This window comes from Moschus berezovskii, chromosome 6 (genome assembly GCF_049115385.1).
Source record: "Moschus berezovskii isolate FMDL1 chromosome 6, NW_MosBer_1.0, whole genome shotgun sequence".
Taxonomy (NCBI): Eukaryota; Metazoa; Chordata; class Mammalia; order Artiodactyla; family Moschidae; genus Moschus; species Moschus berezovskii.
Genome location: NC_142465.1, coordinates 75751283 through 75774373, shown reverse-complemented (window position 1 = coordinate 75774373; position 23091 = coordinate 75751283). Strand labels below are relative to the sequence as shown.

The following is a 23091-nucleotide window of genomic DNA, read 5'->3' as shown; positions in this document are numbered from 1 at the left end:
TTCAACTTTTCACCAATGAAGATGTTAGCTGTGGGCTTGTCACATATGGCCTTTATGTTGAGGTACATTCCCTTTATACCCACTTTGTTTTTATCATAAATGGATATTGAATTGTCAGGTGTGGTTTTTTTTTTTTTTTTACATCTATTGAGATGATCCTATGACTTTTTTGTTAATGTGGTCTCATATTGATGTGATGTCCTATTAATTGATGTGGTGTCATTGGTTGATTTGTGGATGTTGAACCACTCCTGCATCCCTGAGATAAATCTTAACCACGGAGTATGATCCTTTTAATGTGTTGTTGAATTCAGTTTGCTAATACTTTGTAGATTTTTCGTGTCTATATTCATAAGGGATGGTAATACTAGCCTTTAATTTTCTTGTGGCATCCTTACCTGGTTTTGGTATCAGGGTAATGCTGGCCTTCTAAAATGAGTTTGGAAGTATTCCCTTCTATTATATTTTATGGAAGTTTGAGGATTGGTTTAAAATTTAACTTGTTTAGTATATATAATTCATCAGTGAAGCCATCTGGTCCTGGACTTCGGTGGGAGGTTTTTGATTAGTGATTCAGTATTCTTACGAGTAATTGGTATGTTCAGATTTTCTGTTTCTTCATGATTCAGTCTTGGTATTTGTATACAGTTGCTCACAGAAGTCTTATGATCCTGTGTATTTCTGGGGTATCAGGGTATATACCATTTTCCCTTTCAGTTCTAAGTCCTTGTATCTCTTTTTTCTTTACTGAGTCAAGCTAAAGGTTTGTCAGTTTTACCCTTCCAAGAAAACAGCTCTTGGTTTCATTCTTTTCTATTGTCTTTTTGGTCTCTATTCCATTTCCCATGCTGACCTTTTCCCTTCCTTTTACTAAGTTTGGGCTTTTTTTCTCTGGTTCCTTGATATGTAAAGTGAGGTTTGAAATCTTTTTTCTTGATTTATTGCTTGTAGGCATTTATTGCTAGGAACTTTCCTTAACTACCTTTGCTGTAGCCCATAAATTATGATATGTTGTATTTTTATTTTCATTGCTCAATTTCTTCTGACACATTAGTTTAAGCTCCATATTTGTAAAATTTTCCAATTTTTTTCTTGTAACTGATTACTAATGTTATAACACTGTAGTCAAAAAAGATGTTTTATAAGATTTTAAATTTATTGAGACTTGTTTTTGTGGTGTAACATCATATTATCTGTGTATTCTGTTGCCTTTGGATGGAATATTCTATGTATTATCTGAGTCCATTTGGTCTAATGAGTCTCTTACCATTTGCTTTACTTACAAATGTTATATCCACTTGTGGACTGAACCCTTTATCACTATATCTCTTTTGTTTGGTAACACTGAATACCATGCTGTGGACAGAAAAGGCATGCCACTTACAGACGAGCAGCACTAAGACTTCTAAATCCTGAGCATTAACCAGAGAACAGTTGGTCAGGAAAAGTGTAGTCCCCCATGGACCTACCTCTGTTCATGGTCTACTCTGGATTCTTGGCCTAATGACCACCTTCCCAAGGCCTAGGTTTACCCATCTCTTAAGATTACAGGATTTTCTTTTAAAATTTCATGAAGTACTACTAATTTTACATCCTAGACTACCTGTGACAGATGGCACATTTAAGGAATGAATTTCTAAAAACCTTTTTATTCTTCCTTTCAAGAAATGAATGCCAGTGGAGCCCTGTATACCACATGCTTGAAAGGTAAGCACAAAGACCAGCCCTGTTTGTGCTGCCACCATAGCTGCAAGGAGGAATGTCGGGCAGTTGCAGTTTTGGTTCAGTCATTCCGATGGCTGCAGCTACACAGGGAGCATCTTTAGGCCAGCTTTTTAAAACTGAGTTAGGATAAATAAAACGGGAAACTGTATGATCTTCATTAAGACTCCATTGGTGTTTCTGAGCTCCTGTTCCCAAAGGGGCCACTAATAGACGAAGTTCTTGCATTGCCGAGAACAAGCCTCTCTCGTCTTCCAAATGCTTCATTTACTAAAACATAAAACAAATGGTTAAGCAACTACCAGATCAGAAAATTGAGAACCTATAATATAAAAAAAGAGACTAAAATGCAGAAATGAGCAACGAGGTTCTCTACCCTGTGGTGGGAGATTTTGTTTTGAAAAACATGTTTAGCACTTTATATATTGGAAAGTAACCAATTCAAAGTCTAAAATAATGTTCTGAATGAAGTTAACTGTTTTATACTGGTCTACTATTTTTTTTTTAATACTTTACTTTCTTTGCCTTGTCCTAGATTTATTGAATCCACCTTGATAACAAATGTCCAGTCCCTCATGACAGTGACTCTGTCCTTCCCTTATTATACTTCTGATTATTTCCTGCCTTCATCTTTCTCTGAATCATGACCACAATAGAACTGTTTTGGATTTAGGACTTGTTTTCTTCAGGGAATTGAAGATTCAGGAATCAGAGTGGGGTTACAGCATTCCAAATTACATCAAAGTAATAGAAGGGAACCTGGCCCCTTCAGGAAAGCTGGATTTTGGGAATGTGGGAGGGGAGATCATACTATATACCCTTCCAGCTTTCCAATAAAATCTTTCATTTTTAAAATTCAACTTTGTCATAGATATTTTAAAATTAAAGTATGAAGACAAACTTATTTGTGAATATGAACATTTCCAAATTACAATTTGATCTTGTCTGTTTCCTAAGCTGGCTGTACTGGAGGATGAACACTGGATCTACCTTTGCTGTCTCCTTGATGTATTCAAGCCACACATTCTACGTTAGCTCTTACAGAACTTATCCAGAAAAAGCAGGAAATTAAGATTCTTACCTGAAGAGACTGTGCTTATATCCCAGACCCGAAGCCCTTCCTTCTGACCTCCAAAAGCATAAATAAATGGCAAATCAGGGCAACAGGAAGAACAGAAGAGAACTCCCTGAGAAGAGAATACAAAGTCAGTGATTTCAATCTTCCCAGAAAGCACTATTCTCAATTTCCTACTCCTGTCTACAAGACCCTACGCTTGAATGTCACTGAAAACCAACCCACCAGAATCTCCTTCAGTGCTCCTGTAAAGGTACTTCACAGTCAAGTTGGTGGGACGGTCTCTGTGAGAATGGGTGCATGTTCTGACCACTCAGGCTCACATCTCTATTATCATCTAATAGGGATTTCCTAGTAAATCTAATCTGCTTAATACTCCCAGAAACTAATTCTTTTTAAGTTATAATGCTATAGTACGATCATTTAAAAGTTTAATGTTTTGTTTTTTAACTCTATTACTATAGGATAACACATGCATCATAGCCTTTCCCTTCTCCAGGGGATCTTCCCAACTCAGGGATTGAGCCCAGGTCTTCCACATTGCAGGTGGATTTTTTACCAGCTGAGCCACAAGGGAAGCCCAAGGATACTGGAGTGGCTAGCCCATCCCTTCTCCCGGGGATCTTCCCAACCCAGGAATCGAACCGGGGTCTCCTGCATTGCAGGAAGATTCTTTACCAACTGAGCTATAAGGGAAGCCTACATGCATCATAGAGTTATTTTTGTACTTCTTGTTTATATTTTGAGATAATCAGCTGTTCATGTTTTGGCATAGGGTCTTCTAGATTTACATATATGCATTCAACACAAGTATTTAAATATATGCATGGGATAATACTATAAAAACTGTTCTGTAGGGTGGGGAGGGGCATTCAGGATGGGGGGGCATGTATACCTATGGCCAATTCATATTGATATATGGCAAAAACCATCACAATATTGTAAAGTAATTATCCTCCAATTATGAAAAATACTTGAAAAATATGCTCTATAAAACTGCCTACCCACATTTTAAAATACACATTCATGTATACAGTTTTAAACAGCTGTATAGTGTTCTGTGTGTACAGTTCAATTTTTATAATGCCTGGTATATACTATATGCTCAATAAATATTTGATGAATTACTGAATTCTAATCATTTCTAAAACTTTTGCTTGGTGTTGGAGAAGACTCTTGAGAGTCCCTTATACTGCAAGGAGATCCAACCAGTCCATTCTAAAGGAGATCAATCCTGGATGTTCATTGGAGGGACTGATGCTAAAGCTGGAACTCCAATACTTTGGTCACCTCATGCGACGAGCTGACTCACTGGAAAAGACTCTGATGCTGGGAAAGGTTGGGGGCGGGAGGAGAAGGGGACGACGGAGAATGAGATGGCTGGATGGCATCACCGACTCTGTGGACATGAGTTTGAGTGTACTCCGGGAGTTGGTGATGGACAGGGAGGCCTGGCGTGCTGTGATTCATGGGGTCGCGGAGAGTCGGACATGACTGAGCGACTGAACTGAACTGAACTATGTAGTAATTTCACTATAGTAAGAACATGAGTTTGAGGGAACTCTGGGAGTTGATGATGGACAGGGAGGCCTGGCATGCTGTGGTTCATGGGGTTGCAAAGAGTCGGACATGACTGAGCGACTGAACTGAAGAACTACTAAATAGTTATATAAAGATGTAGGTGATAAACTGACCTCAACAGCTGTGGTGCCCTAAAAGGTTTAAGATTTTCAGAGATGGGCTTGATTTTAAGGTTAAAAAACTATGGAGCATACAGTTAACCAGCAGGGAATGGGGGTGGGGGTGGGAGTTAGGAAGTGATGTGTACTCTGCTGTATTTAAAATGGATAACCTGTAATGCACAGGGAAGTCTGCTTAATATTATGTAACAATCTTAATGGGAAAATAACTTGAAAAAGAAGAGATACATGTGTAAATATAACTGAATCACTTTGCTGACACCTGAAACAACACTGTTCATCAACCATACTGCAATGTAAAATTGTAAAAAAAAAAAAAAATTGTAGCCAGCCCACTTCTGTCCTAGAAGACCACCTCCTCCTCATCCTGGTTTTCCACAAGGAATTGTTAATCATGAACGTTGGAAAACGAACCAGACAGTCATTGATTTCCACCCAAATTGCCCTAAATTAGAAGACCCAGAATTTGACTAAGCCCCAAATTAACTTCCCAACAAATCCATATTCTTTTGTGCAGTGATTCCTAGAGAAAAACAATAGATCAGAAACAGAACCAAGATGCCCGCGAATATTCTTACCATTTTCATATCCCGCGAGTGAACCAGACTTGGCCTGTCTCCTAATATGTCCCAGATCTTCACGTACTTGTCTGCCGATGCAGTCACAAGACAGCCCTTGATTTGACTGCTTAGATCAAGACCTAGAGGAAGATAAGACTTGTTTAGGGACTCTCACTTTGAAATAAATTTACTTCATAATAGGTTAATTGAAATGAAAGAAACCATATTCTTGCTCACCAGAAATTTCATCATTGTGTGCGTTAAGTGTAAAAATTGGCTTATCTGAACGTGCATCCAAATTATATACAAAGCCGTCATCTGTACTGGCCTGGAAAGAGTAAAAGAGCACAGCAATGTTCAGTTCAGTCGCTCAGTTGTGTCTGACTCTTTGCGACCCCATGAATCACAGCATGCCAGGCCTCCCTGTCCATCACCAACTCCTGGAGTTCACTCAAACTCATACAGCAGTGTTACATGACAATAAAATTTAGCAATAGGTAAATAGTATAGATCCTTGTGAAAATCAGCTATGGATCTGACAAACCTGAGACACTTATTAAAAATTAACATGGACATAAAGAATTCACTTGTGTAAGCTGAGTTGGCTCTTATAAGGACTAGTTTAGCTGACATGTCTATTAGGCAGTTGGATATGAGTATGAAGCAATGGTAGATGATATACAGACTGGGGTCAGAAATATGGTGGCACAGAGGTAGAAGTTACATCCATGAGAAGAGAAGGGATTTGCTCTGTGAGTGCAGAATTTAGAGCACCATGTTAGGACAGAGACCTGGATAGCACACCACTTACGGTAAAGGCTGAGGAGGAGCTCACAGAAGTCAGAATCAAAGAGGGAGGAGAAAATAACAAAGAACCCAAGGAAGCAGGGCTTCTAAAGAAAGTAACAATGCTGTCAGTATTTTGGCCAAGAGGTTTAATCAAAAAAAGACTGAAAGGCAGATTACAGTTCCACTTTCAAGAAAGGAAGAGAAAACTTTGAAGGGATTGAGAGACAGACCTGGTCACTGATGGGAGACAGAGACTTGAGCCTATATATACAGGCCAAGGGCAAGAGTCAGGAAAGTGGCAAAAAAAGGGACAACTGATGCAGTTTTATAGGTGGGGCTATAACAGGCACAAAAAAGGACGGGCTTTTCATCTTTTGAGACTTGAGGGATGGAGGTACACCATTTTGATTACTTTCCATTTCCTTAAATATTTGTGATTTTAGGACTGATAACCATTTGGCAGCACATAACCTAGGAAATGTGTATGCCTGCCTGCTGAGAGCCACCATTCAAATATAACTGGGACTTCACTCGAGATAACTGCAACATGGAATCTGGCTTGAGGTGGCTCAGGCTGGGAATTGCATGCGCCTCTGCACAGGGCTGAGATGATATGCCCCAGAATCACAACTGCAGGAATCTGACTGAAACTTCACATATTCAAAGAAAGCTTTTTTTTCCCCCAAAGAATTCTGTCCCTCATTTACAAAGCACTAGATATTTGCTTTAGGAAAATTAGGAAACATGATACCTTCTCTTCTGGATAAAAGCTGGGATTTTATTTTTCCATGAACTGAAATATCAGTGGCATCTTTGGATGCAACATGGAAAACTGTTCTGCAGATATTATGGGTATTCATAAAATAATCATAAACTTTCTTCCCATCTGGGAGACAGTGGTACATTGGTAAGTAAGTGTTAAGTCACTCAGTCTTTTCTGACTCTTTGTGACCCTATGGACTATAGTCCACCAGGCTTCTCTGTCCATGAAATTCTCCAGGCAAGAATACTGGAGTGGGTTGCCATTTCCTTCTCCAGGGAATCTTCCCAACTCAGGGATCAAACCTGGGTTTCCTACACTGCAGGCAAATTCTTTGCTGTCTGGACCACCAGAGAAGGTATATTAAGTGCTATATTAATTAAACATGCTAGCATTAGCATCAGTGGTGCTCCATTTAAGTACTAATATTTAAATAAAGGAAAATTTTCTTGAACTGATTTAATCATTAGAAACAAAATGAATTTTTGTGACTGATAACCATGTTAGCAAATAACCTAGAAAATGTGTGCCTGCTTAGTATTTGTCATGCTCAATATTACAAAATAATTTTATAATGATCAACTAATTACAACTAAAAAATGTGGCATGCTTTGGAATGGTTGGAAATTAGCAAAATTATTTACATGTCTACCATTTTTTTGTGGTGAATTCATTGTTCTCTTGTTAAAGAGATCTTTTTTTTTTTTTAAATAAACCCAAATGCAAATACTTCACACTGTTGATATAAAAAAGCTTTTCTACAGTGGAAGTAAAGAAAATAAGTGATTAATAATCTATTAAACAGTAATATGCGTATTCTTACCAAAAAATGACAAGGTGAAAAGTGATTCCAAGTCACTCTCTCAATCTGCCCACTGAAACGCCACATTCGATGGCTCTCCTCCGGACTCCGGCAGTCATACAGAGCCACGGACCTGGGCGTGTTCAGGCAAAGTTAGGAGTTCAATAAACACCACCATGAAATCAAGATCCAATTATTTACAGCCTATTTTAAGGTTCTAAAAGAACAGATGAATTGATTTTTACTAATTGGTGAACTCTGGTCCTGTCACTTGAAGTCACTGGTGGCTCCAGATGTCACAGTGGCCTTGACCTCCCCCAGATTGAATCCTCTACTTCTAAGATGAATCATCCTTATTTCCCAAAGAAGAGGACAATTTCTAATTTGTCCTTCCCCAATACTGCTCAGAGTCAGTGTCACCACATTTACTTTCTACAAGCAGGTTACCACGTTGGAACACATGAATGAAGTGAAGTGAAAGTTGCTCAGTCATGTCCTGGACTATAAAGTCCATGGAATTCTCTAGGCCAGAATACTGAACTGGGTAGCCTTTCACTTCTCCATGGGATCTTCCCAACTCAGGGTCAAACCCCAGGCTCCCACATTGCAGGCAGATTCTTTACCAGCTGAGACACAACGGAAGCCCAAGAATACTGGAGTGGGTAGCCTATCTGTTCTCCAGTGGATCTTCCCAACCCAGGAATCAAACTGGGGTCTCCTGCACTGCAGGTGGATTCTTTACCAACTGAACTATCGGGAAAGCCCTCAGTCACATTTACTCTCTACAAGCAGGTTACTGTGTAGGGGAAGAGATGAGTAGACTTGTGTAGTTCTGCATGAATCCCAACTACAAAAGAATACAGATACAATATAAAAGACTGCAACTGAGTTTCTGTTTTTACTAGCTACCTCTCCCATCTCCAATCTGTAAAGAGCACACACATGATTTGGAAACCCCTGTGATGGACTGCAGTGGTCCCAATTCCTCATCTCTCCCCACATCCAGGCCCTCTCTCAATGATCTAGGAGTTCCTCCCCTAAAGGCAGAGTTCATTTTCTACTCCATGTGATGTCTGCTTTGGCCTGCAATAAGACCAATATGTAGTAGGTCTGAGCCCATGTCTTAAGAGGCCTTGGTGTCTCTGCTTGTACTCTGACCTTGCTATGGCAACATATATGGACTAGCCTGCTAGTTTTAGAAGGATTTAAAACAGGAGAGTCTCTGGGCCTAAACAAGTCAAGATTAGTAGAGCTATCAGTTGAATCTAGCCTCAATTAGCTCAACCTTGCACAGGTCAAGAAGCAAATATTCATCTCTTAAGGCACTGAATTTTGGGATGGCTTGCTTCAGAGCAATGTCCAACTCACACACCCTATAAAAATTGAAGGAGTAGTTGGGAATTACAACAGAACCATATTCCCTTGCAGACTGAGAGGATCAAGCTGAAAGGACAAATAAGTATAAGTACTACTAAAGATTTAAACACATAAAATCCACAGTAATAAATTCAATCTGAACACTCAGTGATACTTTCTGAATCAGTTCAAGAGGGAAAAAAAATGACAATTCCTAAAATGCTTTCTTACTTATCATATGATCCAGAAATCAGAGTCTGTGCTTCAAATGGATGAAACTGGAGAGTCTGGACCTAAGAGGAAGAAACATAAATTAATAGATAAATGTTTGTTTGGTTTTGGTAAAACTGCCTAATTCGTGATGGGAATCAACTTAGCAGTGTTCCTACAAATTCTTTGCTTTGAAATGTATTATATGAAGCATAAATGTATTACATAATTAAAAGGACAAAACATACTTCTAAATAAAGGCTGATACTTAAAAGACCCAACGCAGCATTCCCCAAATTGTGTTAGGCAGAATATATATGTCCCTCAGATGTTAAAGTATAGTCAGATAGGGGAGTGATCAAACTTACACCACCACACGTTCTGAAAGTTTCACAACATGCATTAGCACATTAGATTCCTGGGTTCTGCAGTATCATCTGTTAAAATTCTTTAACCCCATTATGTGACTGAAACTCTTCACCCCTTTCTAGGAGCCTCTGTAAAAATGTTGCAAAGCACTAATGTTCCTAGTCACTGTACCTTTCTGCATCTATTTTTGCAAAGCTCAAGAGGATAATAATTATAACTATCGCAAAGGGCTCTGTGAAGATCCAGTGGGCTAGCATGTCAAAGCACTTTGTAATTCACAAAAAGTCATACATAAATGTTTAGGATTATTTGTTGTACTTAATATATGTCCCAGCTTTTTAAGAATCCCTTTTATCAACGAATCACCATACCTTGTCTGTGTGTACAGCAAGGCTAGCTGCTGGCTTCCCCAAGGACATATCCCACAGAATAACAGTGTTATCAGCTGATGCACTGGCCAGCACATTTCTGAGAAAGGGAGGAAACAAATTGGGTAATCTTTTAAAAATCAAGAGCATTACATGTAAGAATTCCGCTTATAACCCTACCAAAAAATCAAATACCTAGGAGCAAATTTAACAAAAGAAACGCAAGATTTTCAGTATACTCAGAGGTTACCCAGAGGTTCTGATTTGCAGCTAAGTTTGGGAAACACTAACCTAAACAACATTCTTATGTCCATTTCCCCAAATAGTTGTAACTCTGCAGAGGTCTGAACACAAATGAGAAGATAGGATATCCTTCAGTAAGCTAGCACTCTGGGATCTTCCTTAGAATGCTCAAATTATGAAGTGTACAGTGTAATAGAAATGCTTTTAAAAAGCTGTCTTGGGTATTCAAGTTTGTTCTTCCCCTCTAAGTAAGTTGTACTCATTCTAATGCTTACCTTCCTTGCCTCAGGAGCCCCTCAAATCAACTGTACTATTAGGAAAATGGCCCTTTTGAGGTAGTAAGTATAAAAAAAATACATGGATGACATGCAAAAGAATTAAGTTGAACTCTTACCTTACAGAGTATATACAAAAATTAACTCAAAATATATCTAAGACTTAAACCTAAGAGCTAAAACCATAAAACTTTAAGGGGACAATCTTCGTGACAGTGGATTTGCCAATGATTTCTTTGCTGTTACACTAAAAGCACAGGCAACAAAAGTGAAAATAAACTGCACCACATCAAAATGAAAAAACTTCTGTGCTTCGAAGGACACTTCAACAGAGTTAGTCAATCCACTGAATGGGGGAAAATATTGGCAAATCACAAATCTAGTAAGAGATTAATTTTCATACTATATAAAGAACTCCTACAACTTAACAGCAAAGGGGATCTTCCCAACTTAGGGATTGAACCTGGGTCTCCTGCACTGAAAGCAGATTCCTTACCGTATGAGCCACCAAGGAAACCACATTTCATTCATTTATAACAGCAAAAAACCAAACAACTAAAAAAATGGACAGAAGGATTTGGATAGACATTTCCCCAAAGACTGTATACAAATGGCCAACAAGTACTTGAAAGGATGACTGACATCACTAATCACTGGGGAAATGCAACTCAAAGCTCCAGTGAGACACCACTTCACACCAGTTAGGATGGCTACTACGAAGACAACAATAACAAAAACAGCAAGTATCAAGTGTTCAAAAGGATGTGGAGAAACTGGAACCCTTGGGCACTGCTGGTTGGAAGGTAAATGGTAGAAAACACACTGTAGAAACAGAAACACACTGTAGAAAACAGTGTGGTGGTTTTCCAAGACGTTAAACGCAGAAATACCATTAGCTCCAGCAGTTTTAATTTTAGCTGTATACTCAAAAAAGAATGCAAAGGAGGGACTCTTAACAGATACATGTAAACCCATGTTGTATGTATGTGAATAACACCAACATTATTCACAAGAGCCAAGAAATGGAAACAGCCCAGGTGTCCATAACAGATGGATAAACAAAATAGGGCATATATGTACAATGGAGTATCATTTGGTCTTAAAAAGGAAGGAAATCCTGCTATATGCTACAACATGGATGGACCTTTTCCTAAGTGAAATAAGCCAGTCACAAGAAGACAAATGCTATATGATTCCACTTATAAGAGGTACCTGGAGGAGTTGACTCATAGAAAGTAGAATGGTGGTTACTAAGGCATGGGTGGGCAGGGAATGGGGAATTACTGTTTATTGGGCATATACTTTCAGTTTTTGAAGAAGAAAAACTTCTGGAGTTGAATGGTGGTAATGGTTGCACAACAATGTGAGATGTCCAGAAAAACTGTGTCCAAAAAACTGTACACCTAAACATGGTTAAAATGATATTTTACAAAAAAAGGAACATGTGGACAAGATGTTGTCAAAACTAAATGCAGGGAGAAAAATGTCTTCCATGCAGTAACAATTCTCCACCACTGGCACTGCAACTGCAGTGCATGCTGTGTTTCCCAGCGGTGCTGGAAGAAGGGCACTTGGTCCCCAAACATGTAATGAGCATCTACTCAGTGAAGAGATGGCAGGTGAGGCGGGGGTTGCAAGGATACAGACAGCAGCATTCCTGCCTTCCAGCAATGCATACTGCAGGGAAAGAAAAGAAGACAAGGACACAAAGATGTGAAACACAATGCAGAGGGTTAAATGAAGATGTGAGGCAACATCACAGTGGTTACAGTCTTTACCAAGCCTTCAAACAGCATTTCTTCTTACCTGACCAGCTTATTCCAAGAAAGGTCAAGGACAGCATCCGTATGCCCATCTGCTGAGGAATTCTGTAATCATTGTTTAATTACTTTTGGTATTAAAGCATACCCCCAATAAAATTGGTTTATTAATTTGAAAGATTCTTTAAAACCTTAAGATTATTCTGATCTTATGTAAACTTGCTCCAAGATCTAGGGAAAGAAACACCTTATCTCCCTCTTACTTCATAAATGTTCTTTACATGGAAGAAACTATAGTAGTTCTTAATCTGTTATAACTATAAATCAACCCCTAACCCATTTCTCCCTCACCAAAAATGTAACAGTTTTAAAAGCTATAGGAATGCAAGGATATTTAGAATTCAACATACTCAAGGCTAAAGAGAAACATTTTAAAAGCTCAAAAATAGCCTATTAGTGTGAACAGCTACTATACATAAAGGAGAATCATAATCTAAGAGTAACTTGTCCTGGGTAAGGGTGAATAATGTGCCAGTGCAGGTTTTATGTAAGCAGAAATCAATTTTTCCTTGGACGGGCTTTTTGAAACTAGAAACTACAGTGACTTTGTAACTACCTTATCTTATTCCACCAAAACCGTCTAATTGAAACAGTGTGCGTTCTCAGCCCCTGTTCCCACCTCTCCCCAAACCTATTTCTATTTATCATTAAAGTATCTATTAGTTTGTTTACCTTCTTTCCTTTCTTTTTCTTCTTTTTTGACAGCTTACTTCCAAGTGTGAAGACTGGCTCTAGAGAGTCCACTATATCCAGGTCCCACACTTCAATAACAGGGGTCATGTTTCCCACAGCAATGTAGTTTCCTACAGGAGGAAATGATACATTTGTGATTGAAAAAAATAACTTCTAATGTAATACATTACACTGCAGGCTGAGTCATGGCACAGAGGAAGTTCTCTCAGACTTTCATGTGTGTGTACATCACCTGGATGTTGTTAAAATGCAGACTGTTTCAAGAGGTCTTGAGTGGGGCCTTAACACTGCATGTGTAACCGGCTCCCAGATGGCGGCAATGCTGTGCTGCTGGTCCTCAGATCACAGCGTGAGTAACAAGGGCTCCATCTCCTGGTCCCAGGGTCTTCACTGAGATAATGACAGACCCTTCCTACCTTCATGGCTGTGCGAGGATGAGGATGTGACTAGATCATGAATGTCAACAAGCTTGGCAAACAAGACATGAGGTGTATTAACAGTTTTTACCCTAATTATTAAGTGTGATGGGGCAATGAACAGTGTGCGGTTACGGCCAAAGGGACTAAGCTAAGAGCCCAATTCTCTCTTCATTCTGGTTCTACTTGATGCCTTCTGAAAAGGGCCGTGCACTAAACTCTACCTGATGACACTGGACACAGCATGCCAGTTTACACTGGGATTTCAGGAGACCTCCTCACAGTTCTGAGCCCTCATCGGGCCCTGTCCTTCTGCCTAGTGAGCAGCTACCTCTTTAGCCGGTTCAAAATCTGGAGACATACAGACCCCAAACAATTAAGTGGCTGTGATCTGAAAACTATATAACTTCTTAAAACATCAACCATTCTGGAAACACTCATACAAAATAGATGACGTGTGAAGCTAGGAAAAACACAGGAGTAGAACCATTGAGCAATCTTTTAAGTTTTCTAATTACCAGTTGAGTCATCTGGGCTAGGATCAAAATTTAGCCATTCCACACTCAAAGGGTATGCAGACAACAGGATATCATGGTGGACATAAAAAGAATCTTCTTCTTGATTATAAACTGAAAAGATTGGGAAACGAGATTTTATTACATCAGAGTAAGAAATCATATCCCACTCAAAAGAAGAGAGATCCCTTTTAAACCTATCACAGTCACTTGTGTAAAGCTATACATTTAATACACTTAAAGTGATGACATTAAAGAAATTCCAAAGTATGTACTGCTAGGCAAAAGTGTTTCATGTCTAATATACTCCTAGTACCTGGTGAGCCCCAAAGGGGAACAGAGACACTGACAGAGAATTTTCATCAGGCTGAATGCTCCATCTGCATGTTCCCTGGCTAAAACGGTCCAACCTTCTGGATCACCAACTACAGAAAACACTCACAAGGTCTCCATTAGAAGTGCTTCATCACTATTTTATCTTTTAAAGATCTATTTGGTCATAAGTCAGAACAAATTAGTACTGGAGAGAAATAACTCATAGTTTTAGAAATTTAAATGCTTATCAAAAATTGCTTCTTTAATATTTATTATTAAAATCAGTAAGAAATCTTAAAAATGATATAATGAAACACTGATAAACACAGAGCCTAAGTAACCAGAAATTCTCCCCTAATATGCTTTTTACTAGAAACAAGCAATTTAAGATGAGCTAAGGATTTTAAAAAAATTCTTCAGACCATGGTATCTGAGGTAGATCTTGGGACTAGCAGATTCCATGTAATGTTCTATCACATCACTTTATGATGAGAATGTGTGTTCAAAATTAATAGCTTGTGGTCTTGTAAGAATCTCAACCATGGTCAATGTACTCAGCTTACATTTTAAAGAAAGATGACGATGAAGCCTTAAAACAATCTTCTTTTGACCATATATTTTTATTATTTAGATTTAGAGAGAAATTTTGAAATTACTCCTGAATAGAAATACACCAGGTAACTTGGAGATTCACACCAAATCCAAATAAAACATATCATTAATGACCTAACTTAGAATGAAACAGGAATACAATTACTTTACCTCAGCTTCTCAGCTCCTGTGTAATAACTCACAAGATTCAAAGGAATGACTAAACTTTCAAATGAGAATGTATAAAAATCAGTGATGACTAACTGTAATAGTTCCAATTTTTTGAAACTGGAATTGGTCTTTAAAAAATTCCACCAACATGGTTTACATTTAAAATATGTAAAAAGTTCAAAGATAATTAGAAGAATAACTTCACATTGAAATAATTGCTATTTAAAGCCTTTTTGATTGTATAAATAGATCACAATGGGCCATGGGATAAAAATGGCCTAATTGATAGGCTTCCTGCAGGCAAACTTAAAGGCTGTAAAGAAATCCAAGTTAATAAACAGAGTATGAGTAACCTAGAAGGTGCCAATAAACATTAAACCCAAGGGATTTAATTTTCATACTATGTAACTGTGTTTCCTATAAACAAAAGTATTAACCTAATAATCTCTTTAAGCTTCAAAATTTTAAGACGGATGAATAGAATCAACTAAATTGATATACAACAGGACTTGGTGCCTAGAAATTCATAGTAGTTACTACGATGTTTATTTTAATATCACTTAAGTACAGAACCTTTTATTAAGAGACGTATTCCACTTACCATGCACCTCTAAATTGCACTGGTCCTGTTCAGCTCTGCCACAAACTATGAGATTGTCACTGGGCTTAATCAAGAAATCTTCACGTTCATATTGCTCCTAAGTGGAGACAGAAAATGTCATTGATTAGAATCAGCTATTTGGGAAGGTTTTTCAAACACTTAAGGAGGATAATTAGAAAAACCACATAGGTATTTACCGTATCTTTCAGAGTGACGTAAGGATCTTGATCATTACTCCCATAGACTGTAAGACCCAAGAGAGATTCACCAAGAGTTTCAGCATCTATAAGAATTCATACAATGAAATGAAAAAGCCAGTCCTTTCGACTAAAGTATTCTTCCTAAGACATGGGCTTCCCTGGTGGCTCAGACAGTAGAGAATCTGCCTGCAATGCAGGAGACCTGGGTTTGATCCCTGGGTCAGGAAGATCCACTGGAGACGGAAATGGCTACCCACTCCAGTATTCTTCTCTGAAGAATTCCATGCACAGAGGAGCCAAGCAGGCTACAGTCCATGAGAACAAGAGCTGGACATGACTGAGTGAATAAAATACACACACACATCCCATCTTTAAACTTAGATTCTACTGTCTATTTCATAACTAACTCTGAATCATTTATAATTGTGAAAGGAAATAGTAGATAATAATAAAGAGGAATTTAAAGGCCATTTACTTTTGGCCCTGGAATGAGCATCTAATAGTCTTGAAATATACACTCTTCCAATACAAGAATCAACTCAAACCAAGAAACTCCCTTTTAGAAAATTTCAGAACTCTACTCAGATCCTCTAGCGTGCTCCTTGTAATCATTATTCAAAAGTGCTACAGAAAGGTGGCCTTGTAGACCCGGAAATAAACAGGTCCCTAAAACACTGGTATCAACACATTAAGTGTTGCCTGGTGAAAGAAAACTGTAAACTGATGAGCCTCATAAAGTTAAGTGGGTTTCTTTACTGCAAGATGTCTCATAATTGCTAACAGGCTAACTTGCCCAGTGAATCTGCAAGAGGAGATACTACCCTTTACACCAAATTTACCTCAGAGACATTATTTCATGGCATGTCTACAAAGGTGACAGAGTAGACCCCGAGTAACATAAAACTCAGGAAAGAAAGATACTCTCAATTTCCAGGGGAAGCTACTTTAAGGAGACAGGGCTCTTAGGTTAAACATCTGACAGGTAACAGACGGGATTTCTATGGGACAAGGCAGACAGAGCCAATACTCGGCAGGGTATGGAGTGTATTAGGAAGCAGTGTCTGAATGGCTTTTCTCTGGGCTGATTAGATCCTCCTTCTCTGAATTTCCATGGTACTCTGTCCTAACAGGATGGAAGCAACCAGAGCGGGCCCTACAACCCAGAGTCCAGTGGGAAAAAAGTATCCTCTGCATCTGAGGAAGTACACTGAAAAGCATGAAGGTTTTAGGTTCAGAATAGTCAAACCTCAGCTCCATCATTCACCAGCTGTGTGACACTGGTAAAGTTATTTCATCTCTGTAAGCCTGTATTTTTTTCTGTAAAATGGAGGTAGTAATTTCTCTCTCATTATTGCAGATAAAGAAAAATGAACCACAGATTAACCACTACTTGCAATAAAATATACAACACTAATTTTTGTTTTGTTTTGTATTTTAGATCTTAGATAAGTGGGTTGAACTGATTTTTTTAAACCAGTTTAGGAAACATGCTGTCTGCCTTGAGCCTTGACCCAGATTATCTGACTGACATAAAGGACAATGGGATTTCAGAGTAAAGCTTTGGAACCCTAGTAACATGATCTAATTCATTGAGTTTGTGACTAAAAACCAGTATAAGTGACTAAATTCTAACCTGGGTCGCCTTCCTCATCATATTTATCTAAGTCGTACTCGGCCAGCTCGTCATCATCCAGCGTCCTGTCATCTTCTGGGTCGCCATCCTCCAGGGGCTCCCGTGGTCGGGCCTGGGTACGGGCACTCTGCATGCCATCCTCTGAAGGATCGCCCGCTTCCTCTTCATCACTGCCACCTTCTTCTCTACGCCAGAGAAAAAAGAAAAAGTAAAAAGATCAGCCAAAAGACACTGTTCAATAATAAGACCACCCTGTTATGATCATTTAAGATTTACATTTCATCTAGACTTGACTATAGGAATCAACATCCCCAAACTTACTGTAATTTTTCCTTTGCTTCAGCAATGAGACGTTTCACTTCTTCTTTACTAAGTTCTACCTATAAGAGAGCAAACGTTTCATTATGATATATTTAAGGAAACCATTAAATATATCATTAAATTAAAAAGAATTAAAAAGATTGCAAACTAATCTAAAACATGGTTTTAAGAGACATCCAAAGTCAAATATCAATCCAAAGTCTCTAAATTTAACATAAATGGACTTCTGACATGTCCTTATAAATTAAGATCCCTTCTCGCCCACAACTGTTAAAAAATCATGTTCTCTCCAGACCCTTTTTTAAAAAAAGATGGACTTGTATAAACTGCCTTCTACGATAGCTCATCTCACTTTCTTCTGATTACCTCAGTTCGTTGGCCATTTCTCCCCATGTTCCCTGTGGATATTCCTAAACAAACCACTCTTGCCTTCGTCCCCTGCTCTGTTCCCTGGTATCACTGCCAAGTAGTCACTCACTGTGCTGTCACCACCTTGCAAACTCCTTCTCTCTGAATGGATTACCGCAAACTTCCCTTTCTCTACCCCTGTTCACTGCAGTTCCATTTTTCTGACTGTTTGTGAGACTCTCCACTTGGACATCCTGTTCACAACTGGTCATCCTCTTTACTGCCAAACTGTAAGCTCCTGGTTAGTGCTCCATCCATTCTTGATAGATGATGAACCAATCCACCACCCAATTTCTACCAGAATGCCTTTAATAATATAGAAGTCCTATTGGATGACTCCAGAAACTAAAGGTGCTTAACATTTTAATTAGAAGATACTTATTTTTCTAATTTCTCTTACTGGTTTGAATTTTTCTTTCCGGGACTTTGTAGAATAAATCTAATCTCTTCTTCCTACAAACTCTTAAGCAATGGTTCCCAAATCTGGCTGCGCATTAGAATCACCTGAAGGACTCTTAATCTCAGGCTATACTCCAAACTAAATAAATCACAATACCTGAGAGATGGTAGTTTTTGAAACTCCCCGGGTAGTTTCAATGTGTGGACATGTTTGGAAATCAGTGTCCTCGAGTATTTGAAAGTCTCTGGTCCCCTTTTAACAACTCTTGCTTCCTTCAATAATTTTTAATATATTATTTCCTGTCCCTATTCTAAATGCATGCTCAGTCGTGTCCGACTCTTTGCAATCGGATGTACTGTCCTCTGCCAGGCTCCTATGTCCATGGGATTCTCTAGGCAAGAATACTGGAGTGGGTTGCCATGCCCTCCTCCAGGGGGATCTTCCCCACCCAGGGATAGAACCCACCTCTCTTCCGTCTCCTGCACTGGCAGGTGGGTTCTTCACCATTAGCACCACACTGAATGCCTTAGTTCAGTCGCTCAGCGGTGTCCGACTCTTTGCAACCCCATGAATCACAGCACGCCAGGCCTCCCTGTCCATCACCAACTCCCAAAGTTCACTCAAACTCATGTCCATCGAGTTGGTGATGCCATCCAGCCATCTCATTCTCTGTCGTTCCCTTCTCCTCCCACCCCCAATCCCTCCCAGCATCAGAGTCTTTTCCAGTGAGTCAACTCATCGCATGAGGTGGCCAAAGTATTGCAGTTTCAGCTTTAGCATCAGTCCTTCCAATGAACACCCAGGATTGATCTCGTTTAGAATGGACCAGTTGGATCTCCTTGCAGTCCAAGGGACTCTCAAGAGTCCTCCAGCACCACAGTTCAAAGGCATCAATTCTTCGGCAATCAGCTTTCTTCACAGTCCAACTCTCACATCCATACATGACCACGGGAAAAACCATAGCCTTGACTAGATGGACCTTTGTTGGCAAAGTAATGTCTCTGCTTTTTAATATGCTATCTAGGTTGGTCATAACTTTCTTTCCAAGGAGTAAACGTCTTTTAATTTCATGGCAGCAATCAGCGTCCGCAGTGATTTTGGAGTCCAAAAAAATAAAGTCTGACACTGTTTCCCCATCTATTTCCCATGAAGTGATGGGACCAGATGCCATGATCTTCGTTTTCTGAATGTTGAACTTCAAGCCAACTTTTTCACTCTCCTCTTTCTCTTTCATCAAGAGGCTTTTTAGTTCTTCACTTTCTGCCATAAGGGTGGTGTCATCTGCATATCTGAGGTTATTGATATTTCTCCCAGCAATCCTGATTCCAGCTTGTGCTTCTTCCAGCCCAGCGTTCCTCATGAAGTACTTTGCATATAAGTTAAATAAGCAGGGTGACAATATACAACCTTGACGTACTCCTTTTCCTATTTGGAACCAGTCTGTTGTTCCATGTCCAGTTCTGACTGTTGCTTCCTGACCTGCATACAGGTTTCTCAAGAAGCAGGTCAGGTGGCCTGGGATTCCCATCTCTTTCAGAATGTTCCACAGTTTATTGTGATCCACACAGTCAAAGGCTTTGGCATAATCAATGAAGCAGAAATAGATGTTTTTCTGGAACTCTCTTGCTTTCTCCATGATCCAGCAGATGTTGGCAATTTGATCTCTGGTGCCTCTGCCTTTTCTAAAACCTGCTTGAACATCTGGAAGTTCAAGGTTCACATACTGCTGAAGCCTGGCTTGGAGAATTTTGAGCATGACTTTACCGTGTGCCAAATGCTGGGGAAACTGGAGCATAAAACAGTCTATGTCCTGGTGGAACTGGCTCAATAACCTGAAACAAACACTACCCCGCCCGTTTTTTTATTAACATTTTTTCATTAACATTTATTCCCACTGACAAAGTATTACATATGCACATGTCAACTCCATAAAGGCAGGGAATTTTCCTGTTTTGTTCATGCCTATCCCAGAACCCTGAACAATGCTGGGAACAGAGAAAGCACTTCGTTAATTATCTGTTGAATAACGTAGGTAATCTCCTCGGCTACAGACTCAAGTCTCTCCTGTAGGCTTTTCCCCTTCATAACGTGTCACCGTTTACCTCTGCCCCCGCCCCTGCCTCATCAACATTTCATTTGCACTACTGCGAGAACTCCTAATTGAATTCTCGGGCTCAAGACACTGTAGTCTCCACACCAGTTTTTCTACACCACGGTTTTCATCCAGTTCATGCCTCTAAACGCCGAGCGGAGGAGGGGAAAATGGAGTTTCACACGTGTGCCCCCTTTTCCCGGTTTGCCTGAAAACGCGCAAGGGTGATGGGAGACTATGTGGCGTCGTCAAGGGGTCTCGCTGGAAGTTCTCAGCAAGCACCATCCCGCCTCCGTCCAGCCCACGAGTCCACAGGCGTGCGAATGGCGGCGGGTGGGGTGGGTCCGGCTCGCGGGGGAAGGGACGGCGAGGAGGCGGGGCCGAAAGGGCCCGGGGTCCCAGACCCTCGGAACTACAGCCCTAGCCACGACAAACAGGCCACAGCCGGCCCCACCCCGCGTCAGTCCCACCAGCGGCGCCGGGGCCGCGCGTTCCGGCCCAGGTTCCCAGGCGGCGCTGACCCAGGATGCTGCAGAGAAGCCGCTCCCCCAAACCTCGGAGCGGCCGGGCCTCACCTTGTCTGGCGTCTCTTTGGCCACGCCGCAGCGGACCCAGGCCACGCACGTCACCTGGCGGCTGCGGTTCATGGTCCTCGGCGCACCGACGCCTCACGCCACAGACTTGGCCCTGGCGGGTCTGGAAACCCCCGCCGCCCTTCGGCCAGCACGCTCAGTGAAGGCCTCCAGGCCGCAGCTTGGGGCGGAGCGCAGGCGCCCGCCACCTGTTTCTTAGGGCGTCGGCGCCCGCTTTTGACGTCATCCGAAAGCGCCGAACGGGAAAGGGGTGGGGAAAGATCTGGTATCCGAGGCTGCGGGGTTAGGAGTCCCCGAGGGCTAGACTGCTGTGTACAGTGGTGTGAATGAGTTTTACAAGACATCCGTGACGATGTCTGCGGGCTTCGTGGGAGTAATGAATAAATAAATGAAATTGGAACTGTAAAGGTCAGAGCCAAATTTACACCAACCTTTATTTTGCCTCCATATTCTTAGAGCTGACAATGGTAGAGGTTTTAGGTTTGTTTTTAAAAGCTTTCTCCAAAATGAACTTTTCTTCTTCTTCTTCTCTGGCCGGGCTGTAGGGCTTGAAGGATCTTGGTTCCCCAAGCTCGGTAGAGCAGTGAAAGCCTCATCCTTACACTGGATGACCAGGGAATTCCCCTAAATGAATTATCACTTCAAGGAGATAGTTCAGCCATTACATTTCATGACATTCTTGCATGTTACTTATATACTAAGTCCAAGGTGGTGGTTGTAGCAGCAGCAAACACAAAGTGCTTGATATATACAGGAGGCACCATTTTAAGTGCCTTAGGTAAACTTGGTAACTTCTTAACCCTTTGTGGGAGAACTTACTCCCATTTTACGCATGGGGGAGGCCACACAGCTAGCAAGTAGCTAGGATAATGTCAACTACAAATTGGCACTTACCATGGGCACTTGCTTCCCTGGTGGCTCAGATAATAAAGAATCTGCTACAATGCGAGAGACCTGGGTCTGATCCCTGGGTGGGGAAGATCCCCTGGAGGAGGAAATGGCAACCGACTCCAGTATTCTTGCCTGGAGAATCCCATGGACAGAGGAGCCTGGTGGGCTACAGGCCATGGGGTTGCAGAGAGTCGGACACGACTGACCAACTAACACTTTCACACACTACGGACACTCGCCATCTACCTCTACAAGAATTAAATCATGATGGGCTTCTGTAGCTGCTGACTTTCAATACCCTGTAAAGCTAGTTCAGGGTGGGGAGCAGAAATGACATTCTGTCAGGACAGGTCATCAGGTAGTTACGATATTTTCAAGAGCTGATTTTCTTGACTGTGTGACCCTGTTTGGTCACTTGCCCTCTCTGAGTTTTCATCTCTCTTCCCTACATCTGAGACTGGCAAGCAAAACAGGAGGATGGTTGCTATGGAGAGAGTGGTGGCAAAGAAAACCGGCAGCATATGCGCCGCTCTAGTTTTATTGTCAGAATGGGCTGTCCACATATGGGGTCAATTTGTGGGCAGTTTGCAACACATTTTCCTCACATACGATAGTTTGCTTGGTTTTGCAACAATATTGATGAAACATGATGAAAAATTACCTCCATGTAATTTTTTCCAATATTTTGGCTGCACCATGTGCCTTGAAGCATCTCAGTTCCCTGACCAGGGATTGAACCCTGGCTGCAGGAGTGAAAGCCGCGAATCCTAACCCCTAGGCCAACAGGGAACTCCCCCTCTATTTTAAAGGTGAGGAAATTCAGCAATGAAAAGCCTTACTACCATGAGATCACACTCAGTTAGGGACTGGAAGAACTACAACTAGACACCATCAACTCTGTATACTCAGCTGGACCCCCTTGGAACTTGCCCAGCCCAGGGAGGGATCCTCTCAGGCATGAACTGCTAATCCCTAGGGTAGGCTGAGTATGTGTTCATCTCTTCCAGGACTGTTTCTCTAAACCGATTCCTCTGTAGCTTCTTTGCTTTTGGTCCATTTTATTAAAAAAAACTTTTATTTATAGTTATTTACTTATTTGGCTGTGCCTGGTCCTAGATGTGACACGTGGGATCTTTAGTTGCATTCGAACACTTAGTTGCAGAATGTGGGATCAAGTTCACTGACCAGGGATTGAACCCAGG

At 40.7% G+C, this 23091-nt stretch overlaps 1 protein-coding gene across 1 annotated transcript; it reads right to left on the bottom strand.

Moving 5' to 3' along the window:
- Window positions 1-1629: 1629 nt before the first annotated feature.
- PWP1 (PWP1 homolog, endonuclein) lies at window positions 1630-21201 on the bottom strand. Its single transcript, XM_055395856.2, has 15 exons — window positions 20981-21201; window positions 17506-17564; window positions 17185-17369; window positions 15549-15634; window positions 15352-15448; window positions 13677-13787; window positions 12722-12852; window positions 12036-12097; window positions 9715-9811; window positions 8996-9057; window positions 7430-7541; window positions 5295-5385; window positions 5076-5197; window positions 2804-2909; window positions 1630-1992 (listed from the first exon to the last, which is right to left on the bottom strand). The coding sequence occupies exons 1-15, from the start codon at window positions 21050-21052 to the stop codon at window positions 1883-1885; spliced, it is 1503 nt and encodes a 500-aa protein (XP_055251831.2). The 5' UTR covers window positions 21053-21201; the 3' UTR covers window positions 1630-1882.
- Window positions 21202-23091: the final 1890 nt, after the last annotated feature.

Bases quoted from the DNA above. Each gene is read 5' to 3' on its own strand.
- PWP1 (XM_055395856.2), bottom strand. From the start codon at position 21,052: ATGAACCGCAGCCGCCAGGTGACGTGCGTGGCCTGGGTCCGCTGCGGC. The intron at 17,370-17,505 runs GTAAGTTTGGGG...TCTCTGGCGTAG, and splicing joins GAAGCAAAGGAAAAATTACA to AGAAGAAGGTGGCAGTGATG. The intron at 15,449-15,548 runs GTAAATACCTAT...GTCTCCACTTAG, and splicing joins ACGTCACTCTGAAAGATACG to GAGCAATATGAACGTGAAGA.